General features: G+C 44.4%; 1 protein-coding gene across 2 annotated transcripts in view; it reads right to left on the bottom strand.

Annotated features, from left to right (window-relative positions):
• LOXHD1 (lipoxygenase homology PLAT domains 1) overlaps positions 1–17,780 on the bottom strand; it is a 169,413-nt gene that overhangs the window by 108,858 nt on the left and 42,775 nt on the right. For both annotated transcript variants that reach the window (XM_070627589.1, XM_070627588.1), the window contains exons 7-10: positions 11,306–11,429; positions 8,591–8,841; positions 1,133–1,268; positions 404–564 (exon numbers count right to left, since the gene is read on the bottom strand). In XM_070627589.1, the coding sequence (XP_070483690.1) occupies positions 404–564; positions 1,133–1,268; positions 8,591–8,841; positions 11,306–11,429 (672 nt within the window). The remainder of the gene's footprint in view (positions 1–403; positions 565–1,132; positions 1,269–8,590; positions 8,842–11,305; positions 11,430–17,780) is intronic.

Consider the following 17,780-nt stretch of genomic DNA (forward strand, 5'->3'; position numbering starts at 1 on the left):
CTTATAAAATGTTCTAAAATTTATACTTTCCCTTAAACTTGTCCTCACGCTCTCATTCAGCCCAGATGGGACAGTTTGACACTAACTGCTCAGCATCTCTCTTCTACAACGATTCCGTAAGTCACGAAGCTCCTGGATGCTCAGAACCATTCCATCCTTGCTTCGTCCCCCTGGCTTGGTTTTGGACTGTTTGATTCAGGAGGGCCAGATCTAAACTGCGCGCCATCAGTACGTTGCCTAGCGATCAAATTTGGCACTTCTTGCAGAGGCCTGAAGTCCCCATTGCACCTTTTTATCTTCAGCTTTCATCCAAACCTGGCCTAGAAAACTGGGATCCCGTGTCACATACCTCTTACACCCCTTTCTCCTTCCTCCCTCCCACCATGTCACACTTCTCTCCTACCCTAAACTTGTCGATTACGCCTGGTTTGAACCACTTGTTGTCGGGGTTCAGGAGAATCTCATCCGTCCGCCCTTTCTGCCCGTAAATCTGGATGAAGATAGGAGAGTTGGTGCCAGCTTTCTTCAAGTCAGTCGTCCAGACCCACAGGGACCAAGGGAATTCTGCAGAGACAGGTCAAGTTGCATGGTAAACTTCAAGGAGTAAAGAGATTTTTGTGCTGCCAGTAGGGAAGAGGAGCAAATCAAAGGTGATCAGGACAGAAGAGCAGGTTATATGCAAGTGTGTCCCACTCTCAGAAACCCATTATAAAAAGTGCCAAACTTAGGAAGCCGTGGATTCTTTGCTATTTGAAAGAGTGTCTTATTATTCCTTTTAATGGTGAAAGCCTATTAGTACTTTTTAAATAGGGGGAGGTGCTGACTCCACCTACCCGATGTCCAGTACATTCAGAGTGCACCATGCTCAACCATTCATTTTAACATCCAGCCCATCAGGGAAGCTTATTCAGTTTGGGGACCCTGGAATACCTACCTTGGTGACAGGTGTGTAACTATACGTGGTCTGCTTCTTCAAGAACTGAGCTCCCTGAGGCAGGCCCTCTCACTTCCTTTCCAGAGGAGAATTGAGAAGTAGGAGTGGGCCCCTGGAAGCTCTTGCCCAGTGGTCTGACCTCCTGCCTTTGCTGGCCCTATCTGCAAGTCCCCCAGGCTCTGGGCCCCCTCCACATACTTTTCAGCCTCTTCTTCCTGAGAGACACCATCTCGTAGAGCTGCCTCTCAATCAGCCCATCCGCCTTCTTCTCATCCAGCCAGTTGCTGCAGAGAAAGGTCTGCTGGATGCCGGTGAAGGGGCACAGAATCACCACCTGGAGGGAGCAGATCACAAGTGTCCTGTAGCAGGTCCCCTGGTTGGGACCTTCTTGCAATGTTCAATAGCCTCCTCAGCCCCACGTAAAGGGTTGTCTGCATTAGGACCCTCAAGAAACGGCCCTTTTCTTCCCTTTGCCTGTCTCCTTAAATCTTAAATCAAGAAATACCTCCTCCAGGAAGGCTTCCCAAGTAGGTATCATCCATCCTCCAATTTATTAGCCCAAATCTCAAACCTTTTCCTCTATACACAACACCCTCTTTGAACTCTATATTTCTTTATGCACATCGTAAAATCTCACTTTGAAACAAATTAACTAGAATAATAAATTAATTCCCTACCTTTGCCTTGTATGAAAAAGGTCATTCACATAAAAGGTAATTAAGGATCCGGCCCAGTGGCACAGCGGTTAAGTTTGCACATTCGGATTTGAACGTGAACCGGGGATCGCCGGTTCAGATCCTGAGTACAGACCTACGCACCGCTTATCAAGCCATGCTGTGGTAGGCATCCCACATATAAAGTAGAGGAAGATGGGCATGGATGTTAGCTCAGGGCCAGTCTTCCTCAAAAAAAGGTAATTAATATCTGGAATTTAATACAAAAATTAACTGGCCTCTTCTGGGCTTGATCCTCACTCAACCTTCTCTCCCATACCTTCACCATCTCAATCCACATTCTGAACTCATGGGTTTAGAGCATGGAAGTCTATCTAGTACGGGCCACCACAGTATAGATGTTCAGAGGAACGTTCTTGGATCACTACAAAATCTTCTGTCAGCAAAGAAATTTTCACTATCCACATTACTAGATTCTCAGCTTTACCATCTTTTCAACTTGAAAACTAATCTGAACTCCCCCCACCCCCCGCAACCGTTAGTCAAGCTTTTTGACTAGTCACTGTCTTACTGGGTATTTGTTTGTTATCAGTTGTTCATAGTTACTACAATTGACTATAATTTCCTTAAACTGAATTATTACCATTAGATGTACCCAGATATCTCTGAGAATTCACCTAATACTCACTATCTGACCATCATCACTGTAAGAAACCTTAACTTAAAAGCATCAAGAGGAAGGGAGATAAAAGATGGGGGAGGGAAGTGTGTACCCGCTCAAGCTCCCAGAGAAACTCTCCTCTCTAGAGGCTAATGATGGCTCAAGGCCTCAGGCAGTAGCCCCTTCAAATGTTTTAGCCCTTTGACACAAACGTAATTAATATAGTCCACCCCAACAAGCATTCAACATACAGAAATGCTGAAGTCCAGAAAGGGGAAGGAAGTGCCCAAGGTTGCACATTTAGTTAGTGGCAGAACCAGAAATATAAATGCTCCTGATTAATAATTATCAGTCTGGGGCTTTTTATACCCATCAGCAAGAATCTCAGAATTCCTATTATGGCTGAGGTCCAGTGGGATCCTTTGTTGTACTCCATCTTTTATGCTGAAGATCCTATGTGACCGTGTATTCAGAAGTAGACCTATACACAAGCAAAGATGGAGACCACTCATGCAGCGTGATCCGGGCACAGAAGGGTCTAATCACCAACAATTTACTTAAAAGCTTCTTTCTCTTCTCTGAACAAATCCTGCAGTTGTTTTCTCCTAGTTTACTCTTGTTCTCCAGTTGTTACATGTGTATTGGTTAGTCTTGTCTTATCAACAAGAAAGCAAACTCTCAAAAGTCTGAGGTTATGTTTTCTCATGCCTTGTGGTTCCCCTGAATATAGTTCTAAGCACTGAAAAGGACTTGCTAAAAGTTCTGCTTCTGGACTAGCTAGTCCAGAAAAATAGATAGTATGAAAGGCCTCCCACTACTGCAAAATACCCTAGTTTCAATAAAGAACAGCAAATACCCTTTTATATACATTACTAAGCAACCAGGAAGTTACAGAGAAGCCACAAGAGCAGCAAAAATTAGGAGTAAGCAGAAACCAAGAGAAGGGCAGACATGAATGCTGTCGTTGGTGCCGCATGGAAAGCAAAAGACAGGACCAAACACTCAGAGACCAGGGAGTTAACAGCCATCTGAGGACAGGATGCGAGGCCTTGGACTTTGCAAAGTGGAGGATCTGAACTGGCAACCCTGAATAAGCAGAAACACTTGAAAGAGCTGCCCCGTCAGACGAAAGGTAGGCAGGGGAAAATCTGCAAAAGGAAATTTATCTTCTCTGCCTCTGCTCCAAACAGAAAATAATGATAGTCTTCCCTAAGAATTAGTTACCATAAGCCAATATACATATTATGTATATATTCACACACAGATATATAGATATAGACATATTCGAGAAAGAACTTGTGTCAAGAATATGTAAAGAACTTTTATAATTCAATAATAGACGACAAAAAAATTTAAAACAGATAAAAACCCTCACACAATAAGATACACAAATGATCAACAAGGACATGAAAAAAATATTCAACATAATTGACCATCAGAGACATGTAAATTAAGGTCATAATTAAATACCACTACACACCCATTAGAATATCTAAAAATTAAAAAGATTGACATCGTCAAGTGATGAGAGGATGTAGAACAGCTGGAATTCTCATCCATTGTCAATGGGCATGCATAACAGTATAGCCACTTTGAAAATAGTTTGGTAGATTTTTTAAAAATTAAATGTATATTTATGATAGGATCCAGAAATTCTACTCTTAGGTATTTACCCTCCAGAATTAGAAACATGGCCATACAAAGACTTGTACATGAATATTCATAGCAGCTTTATTCATAATAGTCAAAAAAAAAAAAAACCAACCTGGAAATGACCAAAACGTACATGACTAGTTGAATGGATAGGCAAATTGTTATGTACCCTAACAAAGGAATACTACTTAGCAACGAAAAGATTTACTAATACATGAAACAACATGGATGAATCTCAAAAACATTATGCTGAGTGAAAGAAGTCAGATACACACACACACACACACACACAGTGCATACTGTATGATTCCATTTATATTAAATGCTAGAAAAGACACATATAATCTTTAATGACTGATACCAGATCAGTGGCTGCTTGGAGTCATGGACATTGACTGCAAGGAACACGTTGGCTGATGGGAACATTCTATATATTGATTCTGGTGATGGTTACACAGGTGTACACATTTGTCAAAACTCATAAAACTGTACAGTTTAAAATTGTGTGTTTTATTTTACATCAATTATACTTCAACAAAGTTTATTTTAAAAATGAAACAACAAAATTAAACTGAATGGTGATAAAAATATCCCATATTATAACATGTGGGATGCAGCGAAAGCACAACTTTGAGAGAAAATTATAGTATCAAGTGCTTATATGAGAAAAGGAGAAAGTTAAAATTTCATGAGCTAAGAATCCAACAAGAATTTAGAAAAACAGCAACAACAGAAATGCACAGAAATTAAAAGGAGGTAAAGTTAAAAATATAGCTCATTAACATAGATTCAAAAAGAAATAGAAAGCCTGAATAACTCTATAACCAGAAAAACAAAAACCTTTTTTTAAATCAGTAATTAATTTCTGATACACACACATACACAATCCCACTCAATTTTTCAGGAGACTGCATCTAAGCATTGGGGGACCAGATATAAATAAAACAAAAAAAGGAGATACAATAGAGTATAAACAAAGTCAAACGTTGGTTATTTAAAAGGACTAAATAAACTGTGAGAATGATATTTTAAAAAGCAAGAAGGCATGAATAAATGACGCTAGGAATGAAAAGGGGATCGTAATTACAGATGCAGTAAAGGTTAAAAGGATAAGTCGAGGTTAAAAGTATACGACTTTATGCCAATATATTTTAAAATCTACAAATACAGAAATTCCAGGAAAAATATAGCTCATTAAAATAGATTCCAGAAGAAATAGAAAGCCTGAATAAGTTTCTAACCAGCAAAACAAAAACAAAAACTTTTTGTAATCAGTAAGTAATTTCTGATTACGTACATGCATACACACACACACACAATCCCACACAATTTTTCAGAAGCCTGCATCCAAGCATTTGGCGACCAGATCGCTGTAACCGTATATACCCTCTTTCAGGAGAAGGAATACTTCTCACTTCATTCTAGGATCAAACCTGTCAAGGACTATATGAGAAAGGCAAACTAAAGGCCAATCCCTCTCATGGACATAGATACAAAATTCTAGATAAAATGTTGACAAACAAATTCCAGAAACATGTAAAATTAAAATCCATTATGACCAAGTTTGGTTTACAGAAATTCAGGATTGCTTTGCTATTGGAAAATGCAGTCATATAATTTACCAACTTAATAAATCAAAAAGAAAAGTCATATGACTATCTTACCAAGTGCAGAAGAAGCATTAGATAAAATTTGACGCCAAATCGTAATAAGAACTCTTAACAATACAGAAATAGAAGAGGATTTCCTTAATCTAATCTAAGACAGTCTATCAAAAACTCTCAGCAAACATAATTAACTAAATAAAACATTAGAAGCAGTTCTTTTAAAATGAAAAACAAAACAAAGATGTCCACTATTACCCTTCTATCCAGTCTTGTACTGCGCAGGTGGTCAAATAAGAAAAAAAAAATTTAAAGATAAGGTTTGGAAAGAAAGAAACCAAACTGTCATTATTCACAGACAATATGACTACCTGCAGAGAAAGTCCCCTCAAAACCTATAGACAAATTATGAGAATTAATTACAGAGTTTAGCAAGATGGCTGTGTACAAACTCAATGTACAAAAAGTCCTTCTCCTTCCACATCAGCTACAGAGAGTTTAAAATATAATTGTAAAGAGATATAATTTATAACAGCAGCAAAAATTGTAAGGTCTTTATAAACATATCTAACAAAGACAGACAAGATCTTTATTGAGAAAAATATAAAACTGTATTAAAAAACATTAAAGAGGGCCTAAATGTTAAGAGGTAGACCATGTTCATAGATAGGAAAAGTCAGTACAATAAGGATGTCAGTTCTTCCAAATAGATCTACAGCTTCAATTGAATTCTGCTTGACACAGTTGTTCACGGAACTTGGCAAGAAAATTCTAAAATTTCGATGAAAGGGTAAAGGGTCATAAATAGTTAACCCATTCCTGAGGAAGAAGAATAAGGTAGGCAAATTTGCCCTAGCAGAGGCCAAGACACAGCATAAGGATATAAAATGAAGATAGTGAGTATTGCTTTAGTGCAGGGATAAGTTAAATCAACAAACAGAACAGACTAGAAATCTCAGAGGCAAAATCATACATTTCACGAATCTGACATATGACAGAGTTGCCTTTTCAGAACAGTGGAGAAAGAACTACTATTAGTAAATCAGTACTTCTCAGACTTCCTTAATGATAAGAATTATCTAACACACTTGTTACACATCCAGATTTCCAGGAAATTCTGATTCAGTAGGTTTGGGTTGGAGCCCAGGAATGGTTTTTTTTTTTTAGATTTTATTTTTTTCCTTTCTCCCCAAAGCCCCCCGGTACATAGTTGTATATTCTTAGTTGTGGGTCCTTCTAGTTGTGGCATGTGGGACACCACCTCAGCGTGGTTTGATGAGCAGTGCCATGTCCGCGCCCAGGATTCGAACCAACGAAACACTGGGCTGCCTGCAGTGGAGCGCGCGAACTTAACCAGCCCCCAGGAATGTATTTTTTAAAAGAATTCCAGGTGATTCTTAACTTTACTCAACTTTTAAAAGTCCTTTTATGAATGTTGCTGGGACATTTGGATATTTATATGGAAAATAATAAAGTTGGATCCCTACCTCACACAAAGATCAACTCCTGGTAGATTAAAGACATAAATATGTAAATGGGAATACCAAACTTTACACTTTTTAGGAGAAGATATAGGAGAACGTCTTTATAGCTTTAGGATAGATAAGATTTCCTTCAACAACACAAAACCCATTAACCATAAAGGAAAAGATTGATGAAATAGATTACTTTTAAGTTAAATCTTCTCTTCCTCAAAGAACATGGTAAACAAACTATGAGAAGATATTTGAACAAATACTATCAACGAAAGATTAATATCCACGGGCCAGCCCAGTGGCACAGCGGTTAAGTTCCAATGTCCTGCTTCTCGATGACCCGGGGTTTGCTGGTTGGGATCCCGTGTGCGGACATGGCACCGCTTGGCAAAAAGCCATGCTGTGGTAGTCACCCCACGTATAAAGTAGAGGAAGATGGGCATGGATGTTAGCTCAGGGCTAGTCTTCCTCAGCAAAAAGAGGAGGATCGGCAGTAGTTAGCTCAGGACTAATCCCCCCCCCCAAAAAAGATTAATATCCAGATTTAACAAACAACTCCTAAAAATAAAAATTAAAACCACAGTAACATCATTTTACAACATCTAAAGTGGTGAAAATGAAAAATTCAGACAATATCAAGTGTTGACAAGGATGTATGGAACAAAATGTCTCTTACACATGGCTGATAGGAGAGTAAAATGATGCAACTACTTTGGAAAATGATCCAGAATACTTTGGAAATACAATTATCCTGTAAGTCTGAAGATTCACTTACCTTGTGTCCCAGAACGTCCAGCCTGAGAAGCTCCTGCAAATTTGTACAATGATATACGTACAAGAATTTCACACAGCATTGTTTAGAATAGCAAAAATCAAGAAACGATCCCCAAATGTCCATCAATAGAAGAATGGGCAAATCAATTGTAATCAATTCATGCAATGGAATGGATTGGAAATGGATGAACTACAGCGTTGGTTATCAATTCAGATGAAATTCTAAAGCTTAATGGTGAGTGAAAAGTGCTAGTTACAAACAATATACACATAGATTAAATTCATAATAGGGTATGCTCTTCAGGAGAGAGAGGATTATATGATTAAGGAAGGACACAGGAGTTTCAAAAGCATTGGAAATGTTCTATTTCTTAAGTTGGGTGGCAAACAAAATTGACACTTGTTTTTTATGATTCTTTATATCTTACTTTTATTATGTATATTCTTTAACACATAAGTATTGCACAATATAAACGTATATTTAAAAGTACTTGTTGATTGAGAGATTTATAGGCTGAGGTGAAACACCATACCAGGAATCAGGATCATCCATAACCACCACCTGAGCCCCTCCAGGTAATCCACCCTGCAGTTGTCCCTTGGATGCATTTACAGAACAGCCCTCACTCCTGACCATCAGCCAGACGAGATGGATGGGCATGACACCATCCAAAATGCCCAAGGAAAGGCATCGCCCATGTGCTTGCAACCGGTCCAAAGGAAGTAGGAAGTAGGATTCAGATTGGCATTTGTATTTATGAATTAAGGAAGAGAGGGGTTGAATCAGGGAAGGGTCCTCCAGGGCCGTCCCTTACCTTCTCACAGTACCAGCCTCTGTTGACACCCACGTTGCCGTGTCCGATGGAGACCCGACTCAGGGGGCTGAGGAGGACAGCCAGCTCGATGTGGAAGATGTCTGTGCGGCCACGGTCAAACACACCGCCCTCCAGGAAGATTTTCCCACTGTTCTTGTTTCCTCTGGCCCCGTACATGACCAAGTAGATCTTGGATTTGGTTCCAGCCCCACGGACATCCCCAGTGAAGACGGTGACAATGTATGAGATAGCTGGTGTGGAAACAACCGGGGCGGAAGAGGGATCAGTGCCAGCTGACTACATCGCCTCCCCACTTTCTCCCTGCCTGGCTACCACTGCCCGAGGCCCTCCCTCCCTCTTCCATCCATCCTCATTCCCCCAAGTTCTCCAGATCACACCCAGTGCCCCTCTCGGCTTCGCTTGATCTTTTTCACAGTTTGTGTGCCAATGGATCCGAGTTTAGGAAAAAACTGCAGGTATTATCACAGGAAGCTGCCAGCCCTGGTTACAGAAAACCAACAAAGAGAAGGAGGAACTTGGGTTGGCTAAGAATAGTGCTTATTATTAAAGCTAATTACCAGGGGTATATTATTAATAGCTGCCGGATGAATTCTCTTATGTCTAATTTAATTATAATAGTCAACTCCATTAACGTTATTTATAAAATTTACATAAGACAGGAATAGCCCTGTCTAGAGGAGATTTATATTCAGGGCTAACTGATTCATCGAGCTTGCTCTTTTGCTCATAAGTTAAAGCATAACTTTTAATAGAGAGTGCTAATGTCCTCCTTCAGCGCCTGACGTGGTGGGGTGAGGGAAGATGGAGGCAAGGAGAGAGCATTGTGGGTTGGGCCATTTGGGGTTCCGGTCAGTCGGAGGCAATATGGAGCTCTTGGGAAGAGCCAGCGAGGGAAGATTAAACTCCGAGATGGGACAGAGTCAGAGAAAACACCAATGACAAGCATTTGGACAGGAAGCTCGGCTAAGGTCTGGCCTCATTCTTTCATTCTGCCCTGAAGTCTGAAGCAATGGCGCTTTAGTCCCTGCTAATTACCCCCTCCTACCCCTCGCCCCATCCCAAACCCCACTCTCATGCCGTGACCTCAGAGAAATAAAAATCCCAACCTCCTTTGGGAGGTAGCACAGGCAACTACATGAATGCATTACCCATTCACATATTTACACCTTCCTCTGTTCAACAAACATTTATTGAGTGCATGCTGTATGCCAGGCCTCAGGGATAACATGGAGATAAAACGGAACGGCCGCTGCCCTAAAAGAATGGGTCTCCAGCTTTATTTCTCCAAAACACGTGGACAGACGGTGTTCTCACACAAGACATTCTCCCGAGGTCTCAGTTACCAGCAATTCCCAGCCTCTAACGACCATTTCTCCTCTTCCTCCACCTCTAAGAGGCAAGTAATATCAACATGGTTAAAGGGGTTATGTTAAATCCATTCTAGTATTTGTTTTTAAGTAAATACTTCACAAACTCTTGTTACAAATGACTTGTGGCACACCCAATTATGGTCAGACCAGCTCAAGGTGCCACAGTGTCGAGGCTGAAATTGCTGGAGCAGAGGAGCATTTGGTGTGCTAAACAGTAGCAATCAAAGTCTGCCCAAAACGTCTGGAGGAGAGGGAGGAATTGCCCTGCCTAGAGCAGCTAGGGGAGAGTTCAGAGTCGGTGACTGGAAGCAGGAATTTGAGAAACACAAAGAGAAATGGCATTATAGGCTGAGGAGAAAGCATGCTTCAAAGATGAAGGGAGAGAAAGAGCAAGGCAAGCAACTAAGGGAGGGGAGAGAGGAAGGCATGTGGATGGGGTGGGGGAGAATGGGAGGGTGAGGGGAGGTGGGAGCACAGTAGAAGACCTGTGGGGGGCGGCGGGCGGTAGAGGGAAGAGTGAACGGTGTGCAGACGAGGCGGAGGGTGTGTGGAAGTGGTAGGAGAAGGTGTTGAAAGATTCTGCTGATAAGGTAAACTGGAGCCAAATTGTGGAGCAATTTGTTTATTATGCCCAGAACTTGGACTTATTCTCCATGCAGTGGTGTGTGAGGAGGTTCTGCTCTAGAGCACATTCTCAGATGTGCACATTCACCAACATCGACTTTCTGGAACATCCGTGAACTTCCAAGCTGGGAGCTGCAGGATCCCTGTGGAATTCACACGAGGTAGAGATTTAGGGGGCAGACAAAATCCTGGATCTGTCACTTACCATCTGTGTGACGTTGGACAGATCTCTTAACTTCTATGTGACTCAGGTTCCCCATCTGTGAAATGGGAACAATAACACTTCCTATATTATAGGGTCATGTGAGGATTAAAAGAGATGGAATAGTTCAGGCACCTAGCAGAGAGCCTGGCATACAGTAAGCACTCAATAGGAGGAGGAGCTTAGAGTGAATCAACATCCTCATAAATGTCCACACGTATCAGGACTTCACATTCTGACTTCATCCTGTGGACAAGTTCTTTTGCCCTGGGCAGTTCGAGTCTGCTCAGGGGCATCTCCTCATCTCCTCTGGCATCAGCAGAGCCCCAGATGCCAGCCCAGAGGAACAGAACACTTTCAGGAGCAGGAAGAATGTCGTTCGAAGACACAGCTGGTTTCTGCTTGATTGCAGGCCTCCAGGCCCGCAGAGGAGGACACTGAGCCTCAGACAGAAAATGAAATATTAGGCAGCTGGGCGTCCCCTGTCTTCAGTTCTACCTGTGGTCTCAGCTCCACCCACTAGGATGTCCCTTTGGATTTTGCCATCATCTTCATCCAAGGCCAGCCAGCGGTTAAGAGGGAAGTCATATTTTCTTTTGTTCCCAATATCTTCAATGACAATCTGGGAAGGAGAAGAGAGGGAGGGAGCGTTAAGTGTCATTGAGGACACACCTGGTGATTGAACCCAATTCCTCCATCCCTTGAGTGTACTCTGAGCATACAATCTCATCTTTTTAGTAGCCCAAGGAAAGTTTATCACAGGGACACACCTGTTGCCAGGAAAACCATGCAAAGCATTGAGAGTCACACAGGAATGACTGGTAATTACCTCCTACTTGAATTACTGAGCCACCGTTCCCTCCTTTGCTGAAGATCATTTTAAGAAATTGAATGCAAGAAACTTGTAGGATGTGTCCCGTGAGACTGGGGGACGAGAAGGGGAAGCAACAAGATCATCACCTTCTTCGCCTGCTGAAGGTTGGGATTCTGACCTTGTAGGTGAGAAGTTCACTCTAGGGGAACTGCCAGCCCCAAGTCAGACTCACAGATCCCAGGACTGGTGACCAGCTCAGAAAATGTCAGCCCCTGACAGGGAGGCTGGTGGAACTGGCCGTCTCTGAAGCCTTACTCGGGGACTCACATGTGAGCTAGGTTGGCGAGGTTGAGAGGATTGTGTCTTCTAGATCTTACTAAGGAACTAAGGGGCCCTCCCAAAATGTCCCAGAAAGACCCAACGGAAAACTCAGTCTAAGATCAAAGGAATTGTCAATAACCAGAACGTGTCCTCCAGTCACAGCGTTGTGCAGGCAGAAGCATCTGGTGACAGGCAGAGTGAGTTGGAAAGTAAAAATATCTGCCCAGGTCCTAAGACTGATGGAGACGGGCTCTGATTTTCAATGAAGGCTCACTTCCTAAGATCAAAGTATTTGCAGTGTGGAAACAGAGCATACACTCGGCTGCTGGAAGTCAGTGCACCTTGTTCTAATCCAGTTTTCATAAAGGAAACTTCTGAGCTAAGAGCTGTCCTCCTGAAGGACATGACCCACCAGGGAGGAGCCAGTAACCAGAACCGGCCGTCCCACTAGGCTTCTCTCCCCAGATAAATCAGCATTGAGGTTCTGGTTTATAAATCAGTCCCCTGTGAGTTTGGTTAGTATGAGTCACCCTTCAGGACCTGCTGATTTGATTGAGTGTCTGTACTTTCAAAGCTGAGTGCCTGGAGACCACTGTGGTACTGCCCAGAGGGTGTTCTGCCATGGAAGTCCAGCCTCTCCCAACTCATCTATCTGCACACTTCTCTGTGGCTTTCATCTCCCAGGGTTGAGGCGAGATTGGGGAATCCCTGACAAGGATCTGAGCCAGGCTTCAGCCCGCCTCCTAACCGCCCTTACTCTGACTCTCACAGAGTTGGGAAAACAAGGTGAAGAAAAACAGGACTTCGTTTATCAGATAAGTGTCAAGTCTAATAATAAACCTAAGTAAACAGATTTACCATCTCTGTCTTTAAATGTTCACAGACAAGTGGGCCAGCCGTGGTTTCAAGAGCAAGAGAACCACCCACAGCTCATAGCGATGTCATCGATAAAGGGCCTTCCGCTGACCTGGGATCTGATGGAAATTCCTGACTTGAGAAGTTTATCTAATCTGAACAACAGAATGTGTACCGTTAAATAACCTCTATAGGACAAAACTAGCTTGCACAGCTAAACCACAAGGGAAAGAGACAATATTTGAGTGAATATGCAAATAACAACCAAGACTCTAAAACTTAGACTTTCCGAAATACCAAAAAACAAAGAAAGGCCGAGAGAGAACATCAAAGCTCAAATACCAGTGCAGAGAGTATAAAAGTCCATGAACAGTTCTAGAAACTTTCCAGATGTATATCGAAATATGGAAACAATTATTTATGATATTCCTTCCATCCGAAGGTCTGGGAGATGAGGCTGAAGGAAGCTGGCTCCCTGAGGGGAGAACATTCGGGAACACATCTAGGAGCAAATGGTGATGTGTGCAGCGGGAAGGAGCAGCAAGGCGGAGGGAGGCAGGGAGGAAGCCGACTCAAGCTCTCCAGTGTAGAAGGACCGTACAGGGAGGAGTGGGCAGAGGTCTCTCCCAAAGGCATCCGGCCTCTGCTGATATGGGTTCTGGCTGACCGGGGACCCCTGTTGCTTACAGGAGCATTCCCAAGGGCCCTTCCGAGGGAGGAGCAAGCAGCTTTCCCACTTCTGTTCACAGTTGCCCAGACACCTCTGCGTTTTCATGGAGTTCCTTTTAAGAATTCAAGACGTCTCAGGAACGGTTTTTGCTGACAGAATGAAATGATGGTGTTTCCTCCAGACCGCTGTTTCACAGATGCTGTTGTTATGGCAGAAACAGTTGTAAAATAAGACTGGAGAGATGGAAGCACCCTTCTCCACGAATGAGAGAAACACACGCCTGGAGTGTGTGTGTGTGTGAGACAGACAGACAGAAGCAATGACCTCATCAAAAACAAGAGCCATTATCGCCTGGAGGAATATTCTCCACCTGCAGACAAGCCCACAGGCAGGGCTGGCTTCTGAGAGGCAAGAGGGAAACCAGGGGTCCTGAGCCCCTGGGAGGTGTGATCGCAGCCGGAGAAGGGGCCTGTCCACGGTGGAGCCCACTAGATCCTGCAGCAACAGAGACACAGCAGAGCCACGGGCTGGACTGCTCCTTGCAAAAAGCCAGGAAGGATAAACCAGCCCAAAGAGGAGGAGGGAAAAGATGAAGCTGCCAAGCAGGGCTCATTTCTTCCTTGTTCTTTGCAGGTGGTTCAGGGGCACACCCAAATGGTCGGGGGCCTCCGGCCTTCCTTTCCTCCCCAACAGGGCAGACACATCCACGTGAACACGTGGAGTTGGTCTTGGAGTCAATAGGTTTTAGATGGATGTGGAGTGTCAACTATGATTCATAGCAGCTCTCCCTCCTTGATATTGGAATAACTTCCACCAATTTTCCATAACCTGATCGGGGCAGAGGCCCATTCTGTGCAGAAGAAATGAACCCCACACACACGGGGCAGTTTGGGGAAACTGAAGGATCTGCTCGCTCCCATCCACGTGCTGAGTGCCTGAGATGCAGACAGCCCAAGTGATCCACAGAAGGTACCCTCTGTGTACCAGCCCTGAGGGCAAGAAAGGAATGTACATGTCCCTGTTTTCACTCTTCCCTTCAAAAATGCAGTTACGTTATCCATCAAGGTTGCCCTTGACCCACAATCAACCATCTCCACATCCCAAGAACCGTTATTGAATTGCAGTTACCTCTTAGAGTTCTAAGACCATAGGGCAAGGGATAGGAAAGTTTGGACACAGGAGAAAAAAAAGAGGAGGACTTCTGGAGCTTATGAACCTGTTCTGAAATAAATCTTGGCATCAAGGAGTTAGCAGGAAAAACCTGGTCTCGTGGAAGAGCGAGGGAACGAACTGTGGGGGAAAACTGAGGCCCAGCAAAGGAAGGCGGGATCTTCTCCTCCTCCCTGTCACGAGGCTGCCCGCCCCACATGCTTCGTGTCTCACTCGTCATCTGGAGTCGAAGTTGCATAATATGAACATACCATAAACATAAATAACTGTAAATGACAGCATTCGAATGGTGACACCCTAATACTCTAGCTCTTTCCCCTAAACTTTCTTCCTCTCCTCTGAGACCCGTATACCCACTCCCTCCTTTCCACCGCAGGCTACCTCATCCAGTAAAGACCTTTGATGGCTTATTATGATCAGGGGCTGTGTGGTCCTGTCCTAACCCACCTCCCTTATTTCCCTGTGCTCAGTTCTCTGAGCCTTGTGCCCCAGCCCAGATCTATTCCATATGCCGGTTCCACCTTCCAGCTCCTCCTCATCCACCACACCCTCTGCCCAAAGGAGTCCTCCTCTCTGCGTCTCTTGGCAAAACCCTACCTCCTTCTGGGCCCAGCTCCCCGGACCCTCCCCGAAGCCTCCTCTGATGCCGAGTCAGACACCGCTCACCCCCACAACATTTGTTTCTACTTCAGCAAGGTTCTTATCTCATCCTGCTTTGCATTGAAGTTGTGGTAATTCTGTTTCCTGGTCTTCAAACTGGGAAATTTGCTCTGATCAACACTATGCTACTTGTGAAACCCTGAAGACAGAATGATTTCACTGACAGCTGGACTTTCCCTGAAATTTCGGAATATAAGGTTACAGTAAACATAACTATTTAGGGACTTGAATTATCTCTTGTAGACGCAGAATATCGTAATAGCTTATCATAATAGCTGCAGTGGTGGTGCAGAGGATGTCAGAGTTACTTGGTAAACGTTTGTTCAATGTTAAGTCTTAATTGGTGACGTGAGGGCCCATTGTCTTCTTGAGGTTCCTGAAATCCCCTCCAGGAGCCTCTGTCTCCCCTTCCTTTCAGAGCCAGTGGTGCAAGTTGATCACATCCCCCCTACAACACACAGCAGGCAATACACACAATTCTGGACTTTCTAACGTGTTGCATGGTGGAGAGAATCCAGACTGGGCATCCAGAGGACCAGGGGCAGGTACCAGTCCTGCCGCTGAAGAGCTATGGGATTTTGGGAAAGTCTCTTTACTGAAGCAGATGGACAAGGATGAGGCCCACTGGCAGCACAATGTTCCATCTTGTGGCTGCTGCTCTTTTGAAGTGGTTGTTGAACTGAGCCAATGATTGGAGTCAATCACAATTGTTGGACTAATGAGACACGGGGACCCAAGCCGTGTGCAAAGCCTGGGAGGGGAGGATACCAGCCCCTGGGAGAGGGCGAAGAGCAGAGGAAGAGGCGTGGTCACCCTGAGGCCCATCAGCCTGGGCTGAGAAACACACATGGTCAGTTAACCAGGCAGAAGAGGAGCGAGACCACCCATGAACGGGCTAAGTATATTGGCTTTTAGATTTATCCCAGCGAGCCCTTACACATAAATGCCGAAAGAGTGATTGTCCTGTGAAGGCCACGGCAACCCAGGCTGGCAGCTTGGAGAATGGAGCACTCACTGTGCAGGCATCAAATATGGAAACGCAGTCAGTTTAACAGCCCCTTTAACGGGTGTCTCTGGGGAGCTGAGGGCAAGCAGATCAGTCAGTGTGAATGGAGCGGGGACGGATGGAGGCTGCTGTGGGGGAGGCAGGAGGTCGGGGCTGGCTGTCTGTGGGAAAGTGCAAGAGGTCGGTCGCTCTGGCTTCTCCCAGCCTCTGGTTTCCAGCTGGCACCCACCCCGCCTAGTGCCTAAAACCTGCATTCCTCCTTTCTCATCACAATGCTTCCCTCAGGAAAATACCTGGTATACCCAGGCGCACTGACCTATAAAATGCTTGAGTTATCTTTATGTCTTACCCCCTGGGAGGGTCTTGGTTTGGCTTAAGTTAAAAGAATAGGCGGTTAGGAGTTTTCCAGAAGCCAGTGAACCTTCGAGAGGGACACCACTTTGGTGCTGGGTGAGACAGGCGCACACCAGGCCCTGAATTCCTCCACTATACACAGCACAGGCCCCAAAGAGAATAACCAGTCTCCCATTGAAAGTAGCCTGCTTGGGCTTTTGGTTTAAAATATTGTCTGAAAAACAAACAATAAGAAGAAGAGAAAAAGGAAGGAAGGAAGGAGGGAGGAAAGGAAGCAGGGAGGGAGGGGAGGTGGGGAAGAGGAGCTGAATGAACTAACAGAGGACCCCTCCTCCTAGACATGGTCTGGCAAGACTTTTGAATTATAAAGAAAAAAATCCTGCAAGCATCCTGGTTGGAAAAAAAATAAAACACCAAACAGGTTGTCCAGACAGAAGCAAGGGTCTGCTTGGCCTCAATATCAAATTTCAGAAGGCAATGGAACAAGATTTACAATGTTTGAAAGGAAAAATAATGTTCTCACCCGTAGATTTCACGCCTTACCAAGCTGTCCTTTCCTTTGATCATGAAGATGACAAAAGGGTCTGTTCTGACCTGGGAACCTGCCTCCTTCGTGAAGCTTCTGAGAGCACAGCGGGGGAGTGGGCTGTGTAATCAAGAAGGAACCTGACCTCATGGGGGCAGCTGCCATCACCACCACGTCAAGGCCGCACCCAGGCCCTCGGGTGCACTTTGCAGCTCCTTCCACTGAATCTTGTGTTTCCACTCAGACTGCCTTCCTTCCCAGCATGAAGGAGCTGGGCTTCGAGGTACCTGCTCCATGCCACACCCTTGCTGAGGTCTTAGAACACACCTGCCTCCCCTGCCCTGAAGACACACCTCTGCATGGTGTTGGCTACTTGTGCTCTGGACTCCTGGACCACTTCTTCTCCAATCCAAGCAGCAGTTCCACGTAGCCTCCTGGAACCCTGCGCAGCACCAGGCTGGCTGCTCTGAGGACCAGGTGAGCCCCTTCCTATCCAAAAGAAACTCGGCCATTGCTTACGCCACTGGTTCAGTGCTCCATCCCATGCCAAGAGCTGGAGAGGTGCCCCCAAGGAACTTTCAGGCTAGTTATGGAGAG

This window comes from Equus przewalskii, chromosome 7, assembly GCF_037783145.1.
Source record: "Equus przewalskii isolate Varuska chromosome 7, EquPr2, whole genome shotgun sequence".
NCBI lineage: Eukaryota > Metazoa > Chordata > Mammalia > Perissodactyla > Equidae > Equus > Equus przewalskii.